Source organism: Triplophysa dalaica, chromosome 15 (genome assembly GCF_015846415.1).
Source record: "Triplophysa dalaica isolate WHDGS20190420 chromosome 15, ASM1584641v1, whole genome shotgun sequence".
In the NCBI taxonomy this organism is placed as follows: domain Eukaryota; kingdom Metazoa; phylum Chordata; class Actinopteri; order Cypriniformes; family Nemacheilidae; genus Triplophysa; species Triplophysa dalaica.
In genome coordinates this window covers 15,323,769-15,345,161 of record NC_079556.1, presented here as the reverse complement: position 1 = coordinate 15,345,161, position 21,393 = coordinate 15,323,769, and the positions used below count along the sequence as shown (strand labels likewise).

Sequence of the window (21,393 nt, the reverse complement as noted above, 5' to 3'; positions counted from 1 at the left end):
TCAAATTATGACAAATAGTAACAATTAATTAATTTCATTAATAATCGTTTCTAGACACTGACTATAAAGAAATTACTTTCTTTCCTTTCCTTGTGGTTCTTGAAATGTCGGATAAAATTTGACGTTGTGGTTGTCAATCTTTTTTTATTGGCACGGTCCAGTTCAAGCTCCTTATAGCCAAACATGACTATGTTTGGAGCTCGACTATTGTCTGCCATGTTTGGCGAGGTTTGATTTGTGAAGCGTTGAAGGCACAGGCGCTAATTAATGCTGCTGAGCTGCAAGAATTATTTTTAAAATTAATCGTATTACTTTATTTTACATTATTAAAAGTTAAAGTCATTGTCGAGTCTTTCACTTTAAGTCAAGTCATTTGCTCTCAAGTCAAATTCAAGTAATTTTCTTACGTCAATCAAGCAAGTCGCAAATCCTGAAAACTGTCAGACCCGAGTCAAGTCAAGTGACTCGAGCCCCCCACCTCTGATTCTCCGAATTCTCATTCTCATCGCAATCTCATCTCATTCTCATTTCCCATTGTCTACATCGACCGCACTCCCTCTCGTTACGTCACTTATGGTTTTGGCGGTTTTCAGATGCAGAAAAGAAAATTCCCTCAAAAAACGTCTCCAGAAGCCTAATTAGCGTATTTATGAGTATATTTTAAAGAACATCTATTTCCTATGCTATTTCTCTACACATTTACTCTCTGGGGTCTCCAACTTGCAACCTGCACCTTAAGATTATTTGAGCTTGTTTATTTAATTATTCATTGACTGATTGCTAAGGTGTTAGTGTTTTTGTTCCATTGGTACTGAAGTCACATAAAATAGCAATGAGCCGCTCGTTACGCCTTGACATTATAATTTTGCACCTAAAAGCACGGAGCAAGTTTATCGCTGTTTGATCCGTGGCCCATTCAAGTCGATCAGGCTGTAGCGATTCTAACTGCATGTTAAAATAAGGAAGAGTTTAGCTCATACAAATTTTACAATTCTGATTAGCGGTATAGTGATAAAAATCCTATATGTATTCGTCCAGCAAATGCATTGATGATTTATACACTAACGTTATCTCATGACCGTAAGTAACGTGACTTTACCAAACAGAATTAAGAGCAGAGGTAGCATAGATCGAAACACAGTTTAAGTGACCTGTTTGTGAGCGTGAACACAGAGAACCCATCACAAATGCCTTCATGGTTTTTATTAAACTATTGTACATGGTAACATAAATGATGATCGCATAAACACAAACAAATTCATAAGACATGAAACTAAAATGGGCTAGGAAGCGCAGAGAGAGAGAGAGAGAGAGAGAGAGGGAGGGCATGGCCGCGAGGCAGGTAAAACATGTCTGAAAACCAATAAAATCATCTTTAACAAAGAGGAAAGCTCTTTCACAGCTACTCTATATTTAGAAACAGATACTTGCAATCTCGGTGTTGGACCAATATCCGTATGCGCGTGGATGGAAATCTTGAATGGTTTCAGAATGCAGTCCTGTTGAAACGCTAAGTTTAGGTTCTGAGTCCGAAGTTCCATGGCCTAATCGGACTCCCCAGAGGGGAGCCACAAGCCAAGTCTGTTGGATTGTCCTCCGCGTCCTCTTTCTTTCCCTTCCAATTCCTAATTCCAAAAAGGTATAATCCGAAGTGGATCGGTGATGGTGTTTTAAATGCATACCTGCCCTGCCCGCAGATGGTCTGCGGGCCAATTCCATGAAAATGATAAGTGGGACAAAGAAAGTTCCTTTGTTTCTCATGGCACCTCATTTGAATAGTTGTGACTGTGTTGGCCAGTTAGCATTTAATACCTTTAGTTACTATCTTAGTCATGGACACAGTATGATGCATGTTATGTTTTTATAACATAGCTCATCATATAGGGAATTCAAAGAGGAGTAGTAAAATATGACACATTCAAGGCATTGAACTGTGAATCATCCCAACGTATGAATACATCAAATGAACCCCAAATCAAAACTTGTATATTCAACAGTTACAGACTATTTAAAATGGCACGAGCGCCAACACACAACCTAGACATTTAGATACATTTACAGAAAAGGCTAGTTTCAATCACATTAGATCCTATTTGTCAGAGAAGTTTCTCTGGTTAGCCTCAGATGTTGAGTTAGAGATGAGACACAGACTTATCACTAATGCTTTGAAGCTAAGGAGTCGTAAATATCCTACAGAGGAACCAAATGGTTATCACACTCTCGGTGAGAGTTCAAAACCTAAATGGAGCCATGCTTGCTATGGTCTTTTGATGATGGTATCTAGAAACCAGGACAAAAGGGAGTGAGGGGGTTTATAGCTTTCCTCTCAATGATCCATTCACTACAAGGCTTTGTTTTACTAATCGAGAAGGCGTGTTTCAGCTGTATTCTGTTCGCGCTAATCTTAACACATACTTAAGCAGTGCCTCTGCGCGGTGCTGTAAGCGTCAGCCCTCGTGTGCAGACCTCTTCATGTGCAGCCATCGTCGTGTGAAGACCATCGAGAGTAAAGACCTGCAACTCTACCTGAGCGACTCCACCGAGCAAAGACACCAGCAAGAGACATAAGTATATTTAACTTACCTTTGCTTTTTATTTAATTCTATACTAACATCATGTGTTTCAAGTTTATTCCTGTAATCCACCGCGGACAGTGTTTTTACTCAAGATGCAAGGCACGACGTGCTCACTCTCACGCGCGTCCCATTCACACCTCCCCTTCTAAACCTCTGTCTCACTCTGTTGGTCTCTAGAACTGGCAGTCAGCTGTGAACAAGACTGACTTCATCCATGTGTTTGCCAGCCAGTTTGACATTCACATTCTAGGTCTTACTGAGGCATCGTTTCGTCCTGAAGACTCAGCCACAACTGCTGCTCTCTCCACAAACTTCTTCTTCTCTCACTCTTCCCGCCAAACTGGAAGGGGAGGTGGCACAGGTTAGCTTATCAACAATAATTGGAAATATTCCACACCATCTTCAATGTGCAACAACTATTCATTTGAATATCATGCTGTTAATATCACTTATCCCACTATGCTCACCGTTGTTGTAGTTTACCGCCCCCCAGGTCCTCTTCACAACTTCATTGAAGAGTTAGATGTGCTCCTCTCATCATTCCCGGAGGATGGTGGCCCTCTTGTAGTCTTTGGGGACTTCAACATGAATGCTTCTGACTTCCACACCCTCACCGCCTCGTTCCACCTCACGCGCCTTACCACAGTCTGTACTCACAGATGAGGAAACCAGCTTAATCTCATCTACACCAGTAACTGCACCACAGATAACATTCAAGCAACACCTCTTCACATTTCTGACAACTTCTTTATCACTTTCAACATGCTCCTTCCTAAGTGTACTAAAACAACACCAAAACCACCACCTGTTTATTTTAGATGGAACCTTCGCTCTGTATTGCCTTCCCATAAGGGCAGTAAATCATTTTCTCTCTCATTAACAACTCCTTCCTGGTGGAATATTCTTCCTAACTCGGTCCGGTCAACCACATCTCTCACAACATTAAAAAACTGCTTAAAACCCATCTCTTCTGTGAGTAATTGACAGACAAATGTTTCTCTCAACAGGTAGTGGTCTAGCTTTTGTTGAAACCAGTAGATTGGCACCTGTTGTATTATTGCTCCTTTATGACATATCGCTTATTGCTCCTTAAACTCTTTGTAAGTCGCTTTGGATAGAAGAGTTTGCTAAATTACTAAATGTAAAGTCATTCTTCATCAGTGGAAAAAAATATTTAACAGATTTTATTGTTTTATACTATAGTTACTACATTGCAAATAGAAATTATAAATTGAATGAGAAATATAAATGATGTTTCCTCAGATTTCTCATCTGAAAAAAAAAAAACTTTTGACACAATTTTTAGAGGTCACCCAATAAACTATTTTTTTCAGGTATATTATCCAGTCTACAAGTGACACACTTGACAAATGCTTACCTGAATCTTAATGGTCCTTGTTTTCCCTCCACAGTTCTTTTTTAGAAGCATTTTCTAAAACAAAGAGCAGAAGAAAAATATACTTTTAAACTTTTGGTCACACTTTTTTTCAAGGTCCAATTCTCACTTTTATCTAACCATTAACAATAGGGAGAATTGGTCCCTATACTAAAGTGTTTCATATAACCTTATATTTTATATACCTCACATTTCCACATCACACTGCACAATGACACGCTGCAAAGCTGTTTCCATGTATCCATTACAAACATTGATTTTATGTCTATGAATATTACATTTAATACAGTTTATGCAGTTGTCATATAGACATGGATCTTTTGTTGTATGGAAAATCAGGCTAAAAGTCTACAAAACCTCTATAAAAAATAAATCTGAGTTCAGATTCCTCTCTCGAGGAACACATGGAGTAGTCTGTAAGCTTGCTGGTCTAAGGCAGTAAAACGCATAACTGTTGCTATGCTTATGGCTGGTGTTTACACTACCCCTGAAAACGGAGACTTTTGGAAACGCTGCAGACCCCGTTTTAGTTTCAATAATAACATGTACAACACCTCATCTATACACACGAAGTTGTCCTTTTCCTCATCATGTTCATTATTGTACTGGCCGGTCTGTGACTAGTTACCAACTGTCATCAACAACCAACTGTTTACACCTGTGTGTGAATGCCCAGCATGCCTGAATGGTCATGTGGCATGCGTTTTCTAGTGTAGATTAAACAGAGATTTTTTCTGAAATGCGTGTGAAAACGCAGGTATGAAGGAGCATCATTTGCCGTTTTCATACGACAACGGGCTAGTGTAAACAGCACCTAAAACAGGGTGTTGTGAGGAAATTTGCACCTGCGAGAAAATTGTATTAGAAGTGTTCTATATATCCAAAAATCTTAACAAGTTACATTAAAAAAGGCTTTAAAGTCATTGCATTGCAGCATTTGATAAATATTAAATCATTGGGCATCTGCAACTTATGATTACAGGTCTTTATTAACTTCCCTTTACGAACACAATTCTTAGCTTTTTTGTATAGAATAAAGTTTCATGCTGGGTTTTGATGGTTTTCTGCCAATACAAAAAAAGAGCTAACTTTCAAGAAACAATGGAATATGGCGCTGTTGCGCTCCAGGCGACCCAAGCTCGAGTCCCGGCTTGTGGTGCATTGTGGTCCACTTTGTTTCCTGTCCTCTCACTGTTACTGTTCAAATAATTGTGAATATGTCAAAAAAAATATAAAAAAAAAATATATATACAGTGGAAAAATAAAAAAGGTTTTAAAAAATGCATTCTGGAGTGACAGCTCCCTGCCCAGCAAGTCTATAGACTGTAGTGGAGAGGGGTTTGGAAAACAACTTTGTAGTGTGCAGCAGTTCTTTATTTAGCTAGTACAGGCTATTAATTAGTCATGAATATTTAAGGTTTGTAAGTCCCATACAACTATTCTGTCCAGATGAGCTTTCAGGCAAATCACAGAGCATCTCTTGCATCATTGTCCTCATCATCAAGAAAATGTATACGTTTTATTTCTGTTCAGTAGAAACCAAATCGTGAAATCAAAGTTATATCAACAATCAGATACTTAATGAATCGCTAACCTGCTGCATCTTCTCCAGGTCCAGGCTGGGCCGACCAGGTTCTTCAGTGTAAGCGGGCCGGTTACGCCAGTAAGGCATAGAAGGCTGTTCAAAGTGGCTGCGAATGATGGGTCGGACAGGCAGACGGGTCGGCGTGTGAGACAGTTTGAGAGCACGAGGAGGGGAGGACCTAAATAGAGCAGGACGAGGCGAGGTGGCGATCAAGCGAACCCCAACGGGCAGCTCATTTTGCCCACACAGGTCCTTCACCTCCTCATCACTAGAAGCGCTGCTAATGTCTCCATGACGTTGCCATTTCCGGCCCCCTTCGGCCCATGTGGCTCCTGCAAAGCGTTCTAGCACCTCTTCAGAACTGTGGTGGTCCAGAGTAGGGTCCAGCAGGAAACGAAGGTGGCGTAGGTGGGAAGGAGAAAGCACACCCTGATTGTGCTGCTGGCTTGTCGCGAGAGGGGTCAAAATGCAGTTTCGGCGACGCTCTGTAGGAAGCATAACATCATTTAAAAAATCTTGGGTTTAAGTGTCTTGTTAGTGGGCACTGTGTTGATATAGCCCACTGCAACTACAGTAATCATCTCAAATCACGTGAGCTTGTATTGGGAAGCTGCTTATATATGCAAATACAGTCAGGTCCAAAATATTGGGACATCGACACAATTCTAACATTTTGGGCTCTATACACCACCACAATGGATTTCAAATGAAACAAACGAGATGTGCTTTAACTGCAGCCTGTCAGCTTTAATTTAGAGTATTTACATCCAAATCAGGTGAACGGTGTAGGAATTGCAACAGTTTGCATATGTGCCTCCCACTTGTTAAGGGACCAAAAGTAATGGGACAATTGGCTTCTCAGCTGTTCCATGGCCAGGTGTGTGTTATTCCCTCACTATCCCAATTACAATAAGCAGATAAAAGGTCCAGAGTTCATTTCAAGTGTGCTATTTGCATTTGGAATCTGTTGCTGTCAACTGTCAAGATGAGATCCAAAGAGCTGTCACTATCAGTGAAGCAAGCCATCATTAGGCTGAAAAAACAAAACAAACCCATCAGAGAGATAGCAAAAACATTAGGCGTGGCCAAAACAACTGTTTGGAACATTCTTAAAAAGAAGGAACGCACTGGTGAGCTCAGCAACACCAAAAGACCCGGAAGACCACGGAAATAAACTGTGGATGACCGAAGAATTCTTTCCCTGGTGAAGAAAACACCCTTCACAACAGTTGGCCAGATCAAGAACACTCTCCAGGAGGTAGGGGTATATGTGTCAAAGTCAACCATCTTCACCAGAGTGAATACAGAGGGTTCACCACAAGATGTAAACCATTGGTGAGCCTCAAAAACAGGAAGGCCAGATTAGAGTTTGCCAAACGACATCTAAAAAAACCTTCACAGTTCTGGAACAACATCCTATGGACAGATGAGACCAAGATCAGCTTGTACCAGAGTGATGGGAAGAGAGGAGTATGGAGAAGGAAAGGAACTGCTCATGATCCTAAGCATACCACCTCATCAGTGAAGCACGGTGGTGGTAGTGTCATGGCGTTGGCATGTATGGCTGCCAGTGGAACTGGTTCTCCTGTATTTATTGATGATGTGACTGCTGACAAAAAGCAGGATGAATTCTGAAGTGTTTCGGGCAATATTATCTGCTCATATTCAGCCAAATGCTTTAGAACTCATTGGACGGCGCTTCAAAGTGCAGATGGACAATGACCCAAAGCATACTGCAAAACAAACCAAAGAGTTTTTGAAGGGAAAGAAGTTGACTGTTATGCAATAGCCAAGTCAATCACATGACCTGAATCCGATTGAGCATGCATTTCACTTGCTGAAGACAAAACTGAAGGGAAAATGCCCCAAGAACAAGCAGGAACTGAAGACGGTTGCAGTAGAGGCCTGGCAGACCATCACCAGGGATGAAACCCAGCGTCTGGTGATGTCTCTGTATTCCAGACTTCAGACTGTAATTGAGATTTGCAACCGAGACTGTTAATGGGATTTGCAACCAAGTATTAAAAAGTGAAAGTCTGATTTATGATTATTATTCTGTCCCATTACTTTTGGTCCCTTAACAAGTGGGAGGCACATATGCAAGCTGCTGTAGTGCCTACACCATTCTCCTGATTTGGATGTAAATTAAAGCTGACAGTATGCAGTTAAAGCACATCTTGTTCGTTTCATAGAATTGTGTCGATGTCCCAATATTTATGGACCTGTCTGTATACACATTAACACCTCAAATCAGCAGCTCTCATGGAAGATGAAAGTCATTCTGTCACTGAAAAGGTAATTGTCAGTATGTTAACAACCACTTACAGGACTCCAGCCTTGATAATTTACGACTACACCAGTCATATCCTAACATACCAGATCAGACGATTTCCTGTGCTTTTAGGCTTAGGCCAGGACAGTTTGTACTGCAAGTACAAGAAATTAGTAATTTAAATGCATACACAGTCTGGATTTCAATCTCACACAATGTTCATAGTTCAAGGTTTCGAACCATGATGTACACAAGTGGGAAATTAGGTATTATTGATGTGACACATACAGTATATGCAAACACAATTACAAACCTCTGTCAATCTGTGCCAGCTCTTGGTTTTCACCCTCCGAGTCATCACTCTCCCCTCCCTCCTCAATGCCATGGTAGGAAATCTGTTTTAAAAGTGAAGAAAAATGACTAACGCAGTTTAGGAAACAGTCCTTGTGATATACATGTAAAAAGAAAACTCACAAAGGGTCCGTTGCTAAAACTCAAGTAAGTTTCATGCAAACCAAACATGTCTCAGCAAACGGTTTTCCCACTTTGAAGAAAACCTAGCCTATGCAATCCAAGCCAATGCTAAATACTATAGTTTGCTCAGTGTGTGCATTTTTTGCTTATCTAGGCCTATCTTGTTTAAAGGCAAACCCGAGGGTGTGAAAAGAAGAAATGTAGTGTGGGGTTAAGAGAACTAAAAAACAGGCACAACCAATACCACAACAACAACATAAACAGCTGTAAAAAGCTTAGCTCTACTGAATTTGAACTGTTAGTTCATGAAGATAAGATTCCTTTAGAAACTAAACTGGTTAGAAAGTCTGTTAGAGAATGAGAAAGTGAAACGAAGAGAAACCCAAACAGATTGCACCAGTTAAAGAGTTTTAAGTAACACACTGCATAGTAATTACCTTGTCCAAGCCAGGCTAACCAGCTGCCATCTGTTCTACAGTACACACACATACACACCCACTTCTCTTCAGCCTTTCACTCAGCCAAAACACCAAACACCAAGTGAGAGAGAACAGAGGAGGGGGACAGCAAATGAATGAATCAAAGTGTCCTCTGTCTCATATGCATAGGACCTCACAGCAGCTCAGGACCGTGTGTTTGTATAAGCGACAGTCTCAAAATCAACTATTCATGAACAAATAATCTGCAGGACAGTCTAATGAATGCATAATTATGCTAGTTTAGGTGCAATAAACAATGAACACTTTTTTATTCAACACATGTAATTGTCAGATATTGTCTTGAAATTCATTGCTGTAGGAAATAGTACAAAAAACAGCAAGGGTTTAAATGTGATGACTTAACAGATGCTGGGACAATTAACTGAATTCATACTGTCTGCAGACTATGCAGTTTTAACGATACTTACTGACTTGGACAATTCGGAACTAACCCCATTTAATTTGTTTTTGACAAAAAAAAGGGTTACACATACAAAAGATAGAACACAGTCCTATTACAGAGACAACATCTAGCTACTATCAATCGAAGCTGTGGCCCAACTGCACATAAAGGGAGATCATGTCATGATCACATGCCCTATTTGCCTTATTTTCGAACGGGGAAGTAAATTATGTGCAGCACTTCCATTTTGTCCCGAGACTTCAATTTTATTAGCCGGCCAGTGGAGAACACAGGCTACGACCAAAAGCTTAGGCAGCTGATTTGTGAGTCAATGACTTCGGAGGCAACGTTTGGCCATGAAGGCAGCTCCGAGAAACACATTCGGACAGCCTTCGGGAGTCTCCTGTTTTGCACACCCATTGGGCAATATTCTCTATAGTCAGATCGTTCTTTCGCCAGCCTGTGGATCGTCGATACACAATAGTATTGAGGGGCAGGGCCATTTACGCATTTATCTATGCCAAGCTGGATTTGTGAATAAAAAACAGAAGCTAACGTAGCCCTGTGTGACATTCTATCAGTGTGTGAGTTCAGTGCAGCTGGCAAAATTATTACTTCCCACTGCAGCCTTTTAAACGAACGAAAGAAAGTAAACTATTGCTGTAAATCAATGTCATTAATCCTAATGCGTCATTGACACCCACATGTGCTGTTATTACCTTCCTGTTATAACAGGAACAACTCATGCACTGGTTTTAAACCGTCAGTGCATAGCAAGGAATAGCCTGAGCCATAGGCATTGCAGGAATTAAACTCTTTCTGGCGCAGGGAAAGCCAGAGTGCATTACAAGCTCTCTTGTGGATTGAAAACTCAGAGCCCATACATATCACACTCTATATGGCGTGAGGAAAAGCTTAAGGGGGGGTTAAATGGTATTTCATGCATTCTGAACGAACACTTAGTGAATCAACAGATGTGCAGGGATAATGCAATGTTATAACGCCTCTGCGTTTGCGCGGTAAGTGTCAGTGGTAGCATCAGCCCTCTTGTTCCGTCTCCTCGTGTGAAGACCTACGAGAGTCAAGACCTGCAACTCCAACCGAGCAATGACACCGGCAAGGCACATAAATATATATTAACATACCTTTGCTTTCATTTAATTTTAAACTAACATCATGTGTTTCAAGCTTATTCCTCTACTCCACCGTAGGCAGCGTTCTCACCTAAGACGCAAGGCAGGACGCGCTCACTCTCACACGCTTCCCATTCACACCTCTCTGTGGGTCTCTGGAACTGCCAGTCAGCCAGTCTGACATTCACATTCTAGGTCTTACTGAGACATGGACTCGTCCTGAAGACTCAGCCACACCCATTGCTCTCTCCACAAATTACTCCTACTCTCATTCTCCTCGCCAAACCGGAAGAGGCACAGGTTATCAACAATAATTGGAAATATTCCTCACTCACCATCTTCCCTATGCAACAACTATTCATTTAAATACCTTGCTGTTAATTTAACTTTTCCCACTCATCTCAGCGTTGTTGTAGAGCTTGGAAAAAAAAAAGCTTGGAGGCCATGCAGCCCAAAACAGGTGGCTATTGAGGTTTCTTCCTATTTTGGAACATGACAGAATTGCAGATGCTGAAAATGCGTGAAAATGAGTGGCAGCTGGGGCCCGTTTCAGAAAGGAGGGTAAGTGCAAACTCAAAGTAAGACAACCCCAGAAAATGGAATAGTCAGGGTTTTTGGTTTCAGAACGTGAGGTATCTTGTTTGTGAGGCACGGTTTGGACGTTTTATCTTAACTTTTAAGGCCAGTTTAAGTAGTATATTTAACATTTCCCAATCAGGCATCCTACTAGCAAGAGCATTTTATTTCTTTAAACTTTCCTGAATGAATGATATTATTGTATTTCATATTCAGCTGCTGCCAAGATATTTTTATTGCAGAAGGATTGCACCTACATGAGAGGGAGAGAGAGAGAGAGCGAGAGCGAGATAGTTAAATTTAATTCCCATTTTCACAATTCTAACAAAATAAATATAAAAGTGATTGACATATAAACTTGAGCATTATCACATGAAGCAATTTTCTCCCACGCCAACTCTCTTCTTTTACTGCTGCGGCTGTGTTGCTCTTTTTTCTAAATATGTGCTCATATTCACCATACGCTTGTAACAGTACCTTCAATTCGATTGGCGAGAAATAAACAGAGCGCTTTTTGTCACATGCCGTTGCCATGGTGAATCATGCTATCTTCACTCAATTGATGATGGCTTTTTATTGCCATGGTGCATGCACGTAACCTAGGGTGAACTTACTCAGAGTGGATTGAACTAACTCATATCAGCTGGTCTGAAACTGAAAACTCAGAGTAGCGATTTTCTGAGTGAAACAACTCAGAGTTCAGATTTAAACTCTGTGTTGGTTGAACTTCCTTATTGAAACCTGCCCCTGGTACTTCTTCTGAGGGAGTTAGTTGAATTTGTCTGTGCACCTAGCCTCTAAGAGTCTCACATTGCTTACATGAAGGTACTGACTGAAGAGTATGTGGAAATGAGGCAAGAGTTATTCCCGCATTCAAATCTGAGATCAAAACACCCCTATCTTCTTCACTATACAGACTAACATTTACACTTACAGTTAGGCATTTGGCAGCTTTTATCCAAAGACTTATCCTATACATTTTACATAGGTATTTGCAATCCCCTGGGATCGAACCCACAACCTTGCGTTGTTAACTCAATGCTCTTACCACTGAGCTACAGGAAAGCTCTTTTGTAGACTTGAGTCTACACTTTGATCCACTCATACATACTTGGACCATGCACTTTGAAAGTAAGCATAGCTATTTCAAAAGATGTATCAGGTCAAGTCAAAACTTCAGAAATGTCACGAAGTCACTTGTGTTTCAGGCTTATCAGAGTCAGGGCAGTCAGGGTGTTTGCGTGTGGGCGTCTATGTCAATGTGTGTAAGTATGTATGCGTATTGTGTGTGTGGAGCATTTGAATGTCTGTCTTTTGTTGTTTTCACCTATTTCTTGTTTTTACAGGTACAGTTGAAAGAAAAAGTATGTGAACCAGGGCTCTAGAGTGCGACAAATTTGGTCGCACATGCGACCTTATTTTTCAATGGTGCGACTTAAAATTATCAGAGGTCGCACCGGTGCGACCAGCCGTTCGAGGGGAAAAAAAGTATCCGCAACCCTGAAAGTCTTCCTGTGATTCAATAAAAAACACACATTAGACCCATATCGTGGTCTTAACCAATCAATGATAGTGAAGGGCGGACCCCCCTCTGATTGGTCCAGATATTCCTGCACGTGAGTGTACCACAGGTCGCATTAACTATAAAGTCTCTGTCATTGACGGATTTTTCACCCGTGACGGAAAATCTGATGGCCGCCCGTCATTTTGTCGGATTACAATGAGGGCAATTTGTAAATACCCATTTCCCTTCAGCGTGATATGCTCGAAAAGCGACCTGCGTGTTTTCACCTGTTATTGTTACTGACTAGACATATGCGTCGGATGTCGCGCTGGGACGCGGGAAAGACAGTTGACCTATCAAAGTAAACCACATAACATGAAGAATGAAGGAGTATTAATGCACATTTCCCGCCAGTACTATGTAAACTATGTCACGCAAAGTTTTTTATACAATGTTTTCGTGAGTTGACAGAGCTCAAAGTCTGCAGCACCAGGAGTTATAACCGCTCCTCACGCGAGCCGGACCGCGATCGCAAAACAAACAAGAGATGATCACAAGTCCAGATAAACACATGATAAACAACGTTGCAAAACTTGCTTCACTGCTTATTATTTGTTGTCCGTAATGTTTGCTAATTTCTTGTGTAGTGATAATGGCAGAGCTCTCGTTCTTTATGTGTGCGCTGCACCATTTTCATTACTTACGTTTTATTCAAACGGTTTTGTACAGTATTTTATAGACTTCAACACTAGGCTTTTTTTAAATAAATTGTTAATAGAGTAAGTCTCTCACCACTGGAAAGTGACTTTTACTTGTGATACTGGACTGTTGTGCTTTTAATTTCATCATTGAACTTTAAACACGATTTACTCCAAATTTCGTTCCTAAAAATAACAGTGCTTCAGCCGATATCAGCCATAACTTTTGTTACATACACAAGATATGAGCAAAATAAAAAGTGATTTGGAAAGGGCTTGAATATGGTATCAAAACTGTACCGGCTTTATTGGGCATTCGGTTGTATCACAATACAACAAGTTCCGAGACGCCAGTACAGCGTGATGACGTCATGAACATACAAATTAGCACATAACGCCACCTTGAACCATAATGATGGGTAATGACAGATTATGACGGAGTTTTTACGAGCCTCTCAGTCAAAATGACGGACAAAAAAAACTGTAGCGCAACCTCTGGTGTGTACGTTTTTTGCGTGTGCTGCAGTGAGACAGAGAGGTGAGGAGACTAATGCTGTTAGTTAAACAGAGTGGATGTAGCAGGGGATGATGAGAGAAGATGAAAAGAACACTTCACAACTTTTTCGTAAATACTGTTAATTTAAGGCCAGATCCGTCCAAAAATCATAAGCAATGCTCCTACACGGAGCCTTCAAGCCCTTGTCCATATATCTTGAGATCTTTTAAGTTTAATTTCACTTAACTGAAGCACTTTAAGTACAAACACTTTTTCAGTAAGTTACCTTTCTTGTAAATGTGTGCTTCAAATAAAGAACTTAATGTTGAACAGTTTGTAAGATAAACATTTACAAGTAAATTTTGCGCATATGGACATTAAACAAAAGTGAACTGGTCAAAGCAGGTAAATGTTAAATGCGATGCGGTCTAAAATTTGGGTGCACCTAACTTTTGTGCTAGTGCACCCAAGAAAAAAAGTAAGGCGCACCAGTGCAACCAGTGCAAAAAGTTAGTCTAGAGCCCTGTGAACCCTTTGGGCTTACTTGGATTTCTTCATAAATTGGTCATAAAATGTGTTCTGATCTTCATCCAAGTCACAACAATAGAGAAACACAGTCTGCTTAAACTAATACCGCACAAACATTATACATTTTCATGTTTTTATTGAACACAACATGTAAACATTCATAGTGCAGGGTGGAAAAAGTATGTGAACCCTTGGGCTTAATAACTGGTTGACCCTCCTTTGGCAGCAATAACCTCAACCAAACATTTCCTATAGTTGCAGATCAGACCTGCACAACGGTCAGGAGAATTTTGGACCATTCCTCTTTACAAAAGTGTTTCAGTTCAGCAATATTCTTGGGATGTCTGGTGTGAATCGCTCTCTTGAGGTCATGCCACAGCATCTCAATCGGGTTGAGGTCAGGACTCTGACAGGGCCACTCCAGAAGGCGTATTTTCTTCTGTTGAAGCCATTCTGTTGTTGATTTACTTCTATGCTTTGGGTCGTTGTCCTGTTGCATCGTCCATCCTCTGTTAAGCTTCAGTTGGCGGACAGATGGTCTTAAGTTTTCCTGCAAAATGTCTTGATAAACTTTGGAATTCATTTTTCCATCGATGACAGTAATCCGTCCAGGGCCTGAGGCAGCAAACCATGATGCCCCCTCCACCATATTTCACAATTGGGATGAGGTTTTGATGTTGGTGTGCTGTGCCTTTTGTTCTCTACACATAGCGCTGTGTGTTCTTTCCAAACAACTCAATTCTGGTTTCATCTGTCCACAGAATGTTTTGCCAGTAGTGCTGTGGAACATCCAGGTGCTCTTTTGCAAACTTCAAATGTGCTTCAATGTTTTTTTTGGACAGCAGTGGCTTCCTCCGTGGTGTCCTCCCATGAAGTCCATTCTTGTTTAATGTTTTCCTTATTGTAGATTTGTCAACAAAAATGTTAGCATGTGCCAGAGATTTCTGTAAGTGTTAAGCTGACACTCTAGGATTCTTCTTCACCTCATTGAGCATTCTGCGCTGTGCTCTTGCAGTCATCTTTACAGGACGACCACGTTTAGGGAGTGTAGCAACAGTGCTGAACTTTCTCCATTTGTAGACAATCTGTCTTACCGTGGACACATGGACATCAAGGCTTTTAGATATACTTTTGTAGCCCTTTCCAGCTTTATGTAAGTCAACGATTCTTGATCGTAGGTCTTCTGAGAGCTCTTTTGTGCAAGGCATGGTTCACATCAGACAACGCTTCTTCAGAACAGCAAACTCAAAACTGGTGTGTGTTTTTATTGGACAGGCCAGCTTTAATCAACACATCCAATCTCATAACATTGATTGGACCCCAGGTTGACGGACTCCTGGCTCCAATTAGCTCTTGGAGAAGTCATTAGCCTAGGGTTTCACATACTTTTTCCACCCTGCACTATGAATGTTTACATGTTGTGTTCAATAAAAACATGAAAACGTATAATGTTTGTGCGGTATTAGTTTAAGCAGACTGTGTTTCTCTATTGTTGTGACTTAGATGAAGTTCAGAACACATTTTATGACCAATTTATGAAGAAATACAAGTAAGCCCAAAGGGTTCACATACTTTTTCTTTCAACTGTATATGCCTTTAGTTGTTTTTCTTGTATTCAATGTGTCTCATGTACAGCTGCTTTGTAACAATGAAAATTGTAAAAAGCGCTATATAAATAAAGTTGAGTTGAGAATAGTCTTCCCTGCACTGTCCGGGAGGCAGACACACTGTCAGTTTAAATCTAGACTAAAGACACATCTTTTTAATCTTGCATATACTACACTTCCATAATATAAATCCTCTAAGGGTTTAGGCTGCATTAGTTAGATCAACCGGAACCAGGAACACTTCGAACAACAACTGATGTACTTGTTGCATCAAAGAGTGTAGAACAGTACTCTGCTCTAAGCCAGTCTTATCTCATTGTTCCAAGGTTACCACATCAAGCAGGATGCAGTTCATGCCCAGACCTGATGGTAGAGCGGAGAACGGGAAGCGGCGACCTGACAAGGGCTGAGATGATAGAGCTGGATAAAGAAGGATGTGGCAACTTCACACATCTTCACTAAAACATTTCAAATGCTATTAGATTATACATTCTGTAGATAATGAGTACACAAAAATAAAAGTAGACCAATCACAGTTTTAAATCATGCATTAGTCTTATTTGAATGACCACAATAACTGGAGTATTTAAGTCTTTTTCCGCAGTAATAGAAAAAGATGTGGCAGCACGTTAAGACATCAAGGAAAAACACTTATAACACAGATCTGAAGACACCCACTGACGACAACAGACTGTGTTTACGTGTATACGCGCCAAGACGGAGATTATAACTTGTCTGTCTGAACATTTATGATAATAACTCAATCTGACATAGTTTGGCTGGACATGTGACTCCCTACAAATCAGATGGGCGGTGGGCGGTCGTTACTCTAGGCAACAGAATAGAGTGCCGTGTTCCTACGGGTCTCACTAAATCCTTGGCTGCATCAGAATCAAATAGCGCATTTAAAAATTAAATTACTTTATCAGCAAATCGGCTTTTAAAATGACCAATGTCGATAATCCAAAAAATGCTTAATATCAATGTCGATAATCGGCCAGTTATATAATCTGTCGACCCCTTAACAGAACTAAAGGATTCAAAAATGGACTCAGCAGTGAGTAGCCCCACCGTTTTTCTTGATCACTTCACACTCGTTTGGCATTCTTTTTTTTTGCCATATGTTCTTTATTTATATATTTTCAAAAGAAACAAAAAAAACAAGAGCATCCAACATACAGAGTATAGGGTTTCCAATAATACAGAAAATAATAATAAACATAATAATAATAAAGAAAGAAGAATGGAATGTATTGTATGACTACAAAAAAAAAATACAACAACATTTTGTTGGAAAAATAAGTATGCAATAGTACGATAAATATACTTATATAATTATATAATGGTCATAAATACACCCTTAATATTGTGAAACACATCATACACGTTTCGTGTCTTAGCTTACCAGTGATTGGGCATACAAAAAAAAAAAAAAAATATTATACTAATTATATTGGTGCTAGTGATAATAATCGTTTGGCATTCTTGATGCAATTTTTTCCAGGAGGCTGGTGGCAACGTTGCCCCATGTGGTGAAGATGGCTTCACGAAAAGCATCCACATTTTGGAACTAACGTCCGTTTTTGTAAACATCCCTTACCATCCATCCACGAATGTTCTCAATGGGAATTAGATCAGGGGAACATGCAGGATGATCCAAAAGAGTGTCGTTATTCTCCTGGAAGAAGTCCTTTGTCAGGCGGGCGTTGTGACCTGCAGCGTTGTCCTGTTGAAAGACCCAGTCATTACTACACAGATGAGTGCCCTCAGTCAAATGGGATGCCCGCTTTAACATGTCCACAAAGCAAGACACCGCTTGATGGCCCTGCACAACCTGAAGCACCCCAGATCATGATGGAGCCTCCAATAGTGTACCGCATAGAAAACAACTCTAGTGGGATCTCCTTGTCATGCCAGTAATGTTGGAAGCCATCAGGACCGTCCAGGTAAAAATTCTCATCAGAGAATAAAACTTTTTCCACCTGTCAATGTCTCATGTTTGGTGCTCCCTTGGAAATTCAAAACGGGCAAGTTTTTGGCGTGGAAGGAGACATGGCTTTTGAAGACGTATTTTGTTCTTAATGCCCTTCTCTCGCAGATGCCATTTTATGGTTATTGGGCTGCAGTCAGCATCAGTAAAGGCCTTAATTTGGGTTGAGGATCGCACTGTGTCTTCACGTCACTCTTGTGGGATCCTCCGGCTCAGTGCAGGTGTCTACCACTTGACTTTTTTTTCCCATAACTCACAGGATCTTTAAAGAAATTTGCAATGACTGTCTTACTGCGTCAAACCTCGGCAGCGATGGCATGTTGCAAGAGCCCTTGCTCGTGCAGCTATGTGCGGTCTCTATATTTTCTTTGAGGCGGAAGTCCGAACAAAACTTTTTCAAATAATATTTAATAAATTCAGCCCAGTAGAATAGGTATATAAAAAGTAAACATCTAATGTTTAATCAGGCCATTCATTTTATGTTCTGATACAAACAGTTTGTGGGCTCTGGTGCTAAAGCAAATTCCTAATAGCCTATTTTAATATTTAATAAAACTACTGACAACAAAATGTAAAAACTGAAATGAATTTATCATGAGCAGAAGTACTTACAAAGTTAGTAACAAGTAGCCTTAGCATGGCATTCATACTAGAACTGATTCTAAATAATCTCAGATTAAAACATGATTCATTATGCGGAAGACTGCGGAAGACTTTGTTGTATTTTTCACTGACAAAACATCATCCATCAGCAAACAATTCTCTGTACCTCAGACCTTGGGAAACACCTCCCACACTTCAACCATCGAACTCTCCTCTTTCACCCCACTTAAGGACACTGAAGTCACCAGGCTTCTCTCCAGCCACTTAAGGACACCCCACTCTCTTTCTCTTTCACCCCACTTAAAGACACTGAAGTCACCAGGCTTCTCTCCAGCCACCCCACCACCTGTCCCCTTGACCCTATCCCCCCCGATCTCCTTCAGGACATATCCAGCTCACTCACACCTGCACTCACACACATCATCAACACCTCCCTGCTCACTGGCACTTTTCCATCCACATTCAAACAGGCCCAGGTCACGCCCCTACTGAAGAAACCAACATTGGACCCTTCTACTCCCGACAGTTACAGACCTGTCTCTCTCCTCCCATTTATAGCAAAAACACTTTAAAGGGCAGCTTTCAACCAGGTGTCTTCCTACCTGTTCCAGAATAAACTACTGGATGACAAGCAGTCTGGCTTCAAAACAAACCACTCCACTGAGACGGCACTGCTATCGGTCACAGAAGCACTGCGGCTAGCCAAGGCGGAATCTAAATTCACGGTCCTGATTCTGCTAGACCTATCTGCAGCGTTTGACACTGTCAATCACCAGATACTGCTAGCAACCCTGTCATCACTAGGAATCACAGGCTCTACCCTCTGCTGATTCAAATCCTACCTCTCCGACAGATCCCTCAGGGTGTCATGGAGGGGCTCGCTGTCCACGGCTCACCACATGATCACTGGGGTCCCTCTGGGGTCGGTGCTTGGACCGCTGCTTTTTTCCATCAACACGACATCACTGGGACCCATCATACAGGCACATGGCTTCTCATATCACTGTTATGCCGACGACACCCAGATCTACATCTCGTTTCACCCAGACGATACCACTGTAGCAGGTTGCATTACAGCCTGCCTCGAGGACATCTCAGCTTGGATGAAAGACCATCGCCTCCAGCTGAACCCTGCCAAGACCGAACTACTCGTGTTTCCGGCACACCCTACGGTCCAACACGATTTCAACATCCATCTTGGCAATACCACGATCACCCATTCCAAAACAGCCAGGAACCTCGGAGTCATATTTGATGAACAGCTATCCTTCAATGATCACATTGCAAAGACAACACGGTCATGCCGATATGCCTTATTCAACATTAGAAAGATCAGACCTTATCTCACGGAGCATGCGGCACAACTCCTTGTCCAGGCCCTGGTAATCTCAAGGTTGGACTACTGCAATGCTCTCCTTGCTGGTCTTCCTGCAAAGGCTATCAAACCACTTCAGCTGGTGCAGCACGCCTCTCCAACAGCCCTAAAGGGCTCACGTGACTCCCATTTTCATCTCTCTTCACTGGCTACCGGTTGCAGCCCGTATCAGATTCAAGTCACTAATGCTTGCCTACAGGACTATCACTGGATCTGCACCGGCTTACTTCAACACTCTCCTGCACTCCTACACCCCATCAAGATCACTGCGTTCAGCAAACCAGCGGCGTCTTGTATTGCCTTCCCATAAGGGCAGTAAATCGATCTCCCGCTCTTTCTCATTCACAACTCCTTCCTGGTGGAACATTCTTCCTAACTCTGTCCGTTCAACCACACCTCTCACAACATTTAAAAAACTACTTGAAACCCATCTCTTCTCTGAATACTTGACAAACAAATGAAAAAAAAAATATATATGTATCCACTATCCCTTTCTCTCAACAGGTAGTGGTCTAGCTTTTGTTGAAACCAGTAACTTTGTATTGGCACCTAATGTATTATGGCTCCTGTATGAACTATCGGTTATTGCTCCTAAACTCTTTGTAAGTCGCTTTGGATAAAAGCGTCTGCTAAATGTCTAAATGTAAATGTCTTTGTTTGGAGGCAGCCCTCCCCTTCTGCTGACCTCCAATTCAGACAAAGAGCCGATCATAGCTCCTGAAGCTCTGCATGCTATCCAGATGGAGGGGCAGTGCGGGTACTGGACACAACATGGATTGGGTTGGGTCTTCCTCCCCGGTGGGTAGCGCCTGCAAGTTCACCACCTGGTCCCGAAAGCCAGTCCGGGGTCTCAGGATAACGTGAGAATCATCAGGCCCGAATTCTAGGCATGCTGGGGACACTAAGAATGCTTGTATTTCCCCTACCGCATTGATGAGGGCGAGCGCTATCAGGAGAATGGTCTTCATCATGAGATGGGGAAGAGTGAGGAGCTGCAAGGAATCATCGGAGTCAGAATACAGTAAGTCACCCTTCAATGCTGCAAGGGACATCTCATCATCATCATGCAACTTTTCCAAATACGTGGTTGAGGAACAAGATGGTGGGACCGTCTCTTGGGGAAAGTTCAGACGAGACGAGGTGCGAACGGTCCAAGAGCCAGTGGCTGACGGAATGAAAACTCAGAGTTATTCTGATATCACCCTCGCTGCTCGCCGTAGCTGCTGTCACAAAATGGAAAGTAGACGAGGTGGAGGCTGAGTCCCGTTGGAACACAGCCACCCATGAATCATGGGATGTCTGAATCATGAACCGCCCTCAGTGCGGGCAGTACGTATCCACCATGCCTGTCCCAGCGTGCTGGAAACCCAACACTTGACGCAGCCATTGATGGCCCTTGCAGCCATCATCCCAAGATGGAGCAACATTTGACGTGGCATGACGTCGATTAACAAGCTCTATAGTACAAAATTATTCCTAGACTTTTACCTTTTGTGTAGATAATAAGTCTTGACTTGTGGAAGTCTTAAAATACTAACTGCAGAATATAAGCAGAATATATTTCAATATGGTATACTGTAAAACTTGTCTGTCTAATTCATTTTTGTACTGTGTTAAATTTTGAACTGAAGTTTAAAGGTTCTGTGTGTAAATTTTGGGCCACTATTGGCAATGTAGGAAATTGCAACCTACAGCTCC

At 41.5% G+C, this 21,393-nt stretch overlaps 1 protein-coding gene across 1 annotated transcript; it reads right to left on the bottom strand.

Annotated features, from left to right (window-relative positions):
- Nucleotides 1-1,188: 1,188 nt before the first annotated feature.
- On the bottom strand, nt 1,189-21,101 carry si:dkey-16j16.4 (uncharacterized). The gene is made up of 9 exons (XM_056767690.1): nt 21,029-21,101; nt 20,779-20,918; nt 20,622-20,687; nt 17,328-17,561; nt 8,143-8,224; nt 5,567-6,042; nt 3,955-4,008; nt 3,044-3,223; nt 1,189-2,916 (listed from the first exon to the last, which is right to left on the bottom strand). Exons 1-8 carry the CDS (start codon nt 21,099-21,101, stop codon nt 3,077-3,079), a joined length of 1,272 nt encoding a protein of 423 aa, XP_056623668.1. The 3' UTR covers nt 1,189-2,916; nt 3,044-3,076.
- Nucleotides 21,102-21,393: the final 292 nt, after the last annotated feature.

Excerpts from the sequence above, each read along its gene's own strand:
- si:dkey-16j16.4 (XM_056767690.1), bottom strand. The coding sequence starts at position 21,101 with ATGGCTGCAAGGGCCATCAATGGCTGCGTCAAGTGTTGGGTTTCCAGC. Across the intron at positions 20,919-21,028 it reads GGGACAGGCATGGTGGATAC|CAGCTACGGCGAGCAGCGAG; the intron begins GTACTGCCCGCA and ends ATTTTGTGACAG. Across the intron at positions 8,225-17,327 it reads AGAACATTCGTGGATGGATG|ATTTCCTACCATGGCATTGA; the intron begins GTAAGGGATGTT and ends CTTTTAAAACAG.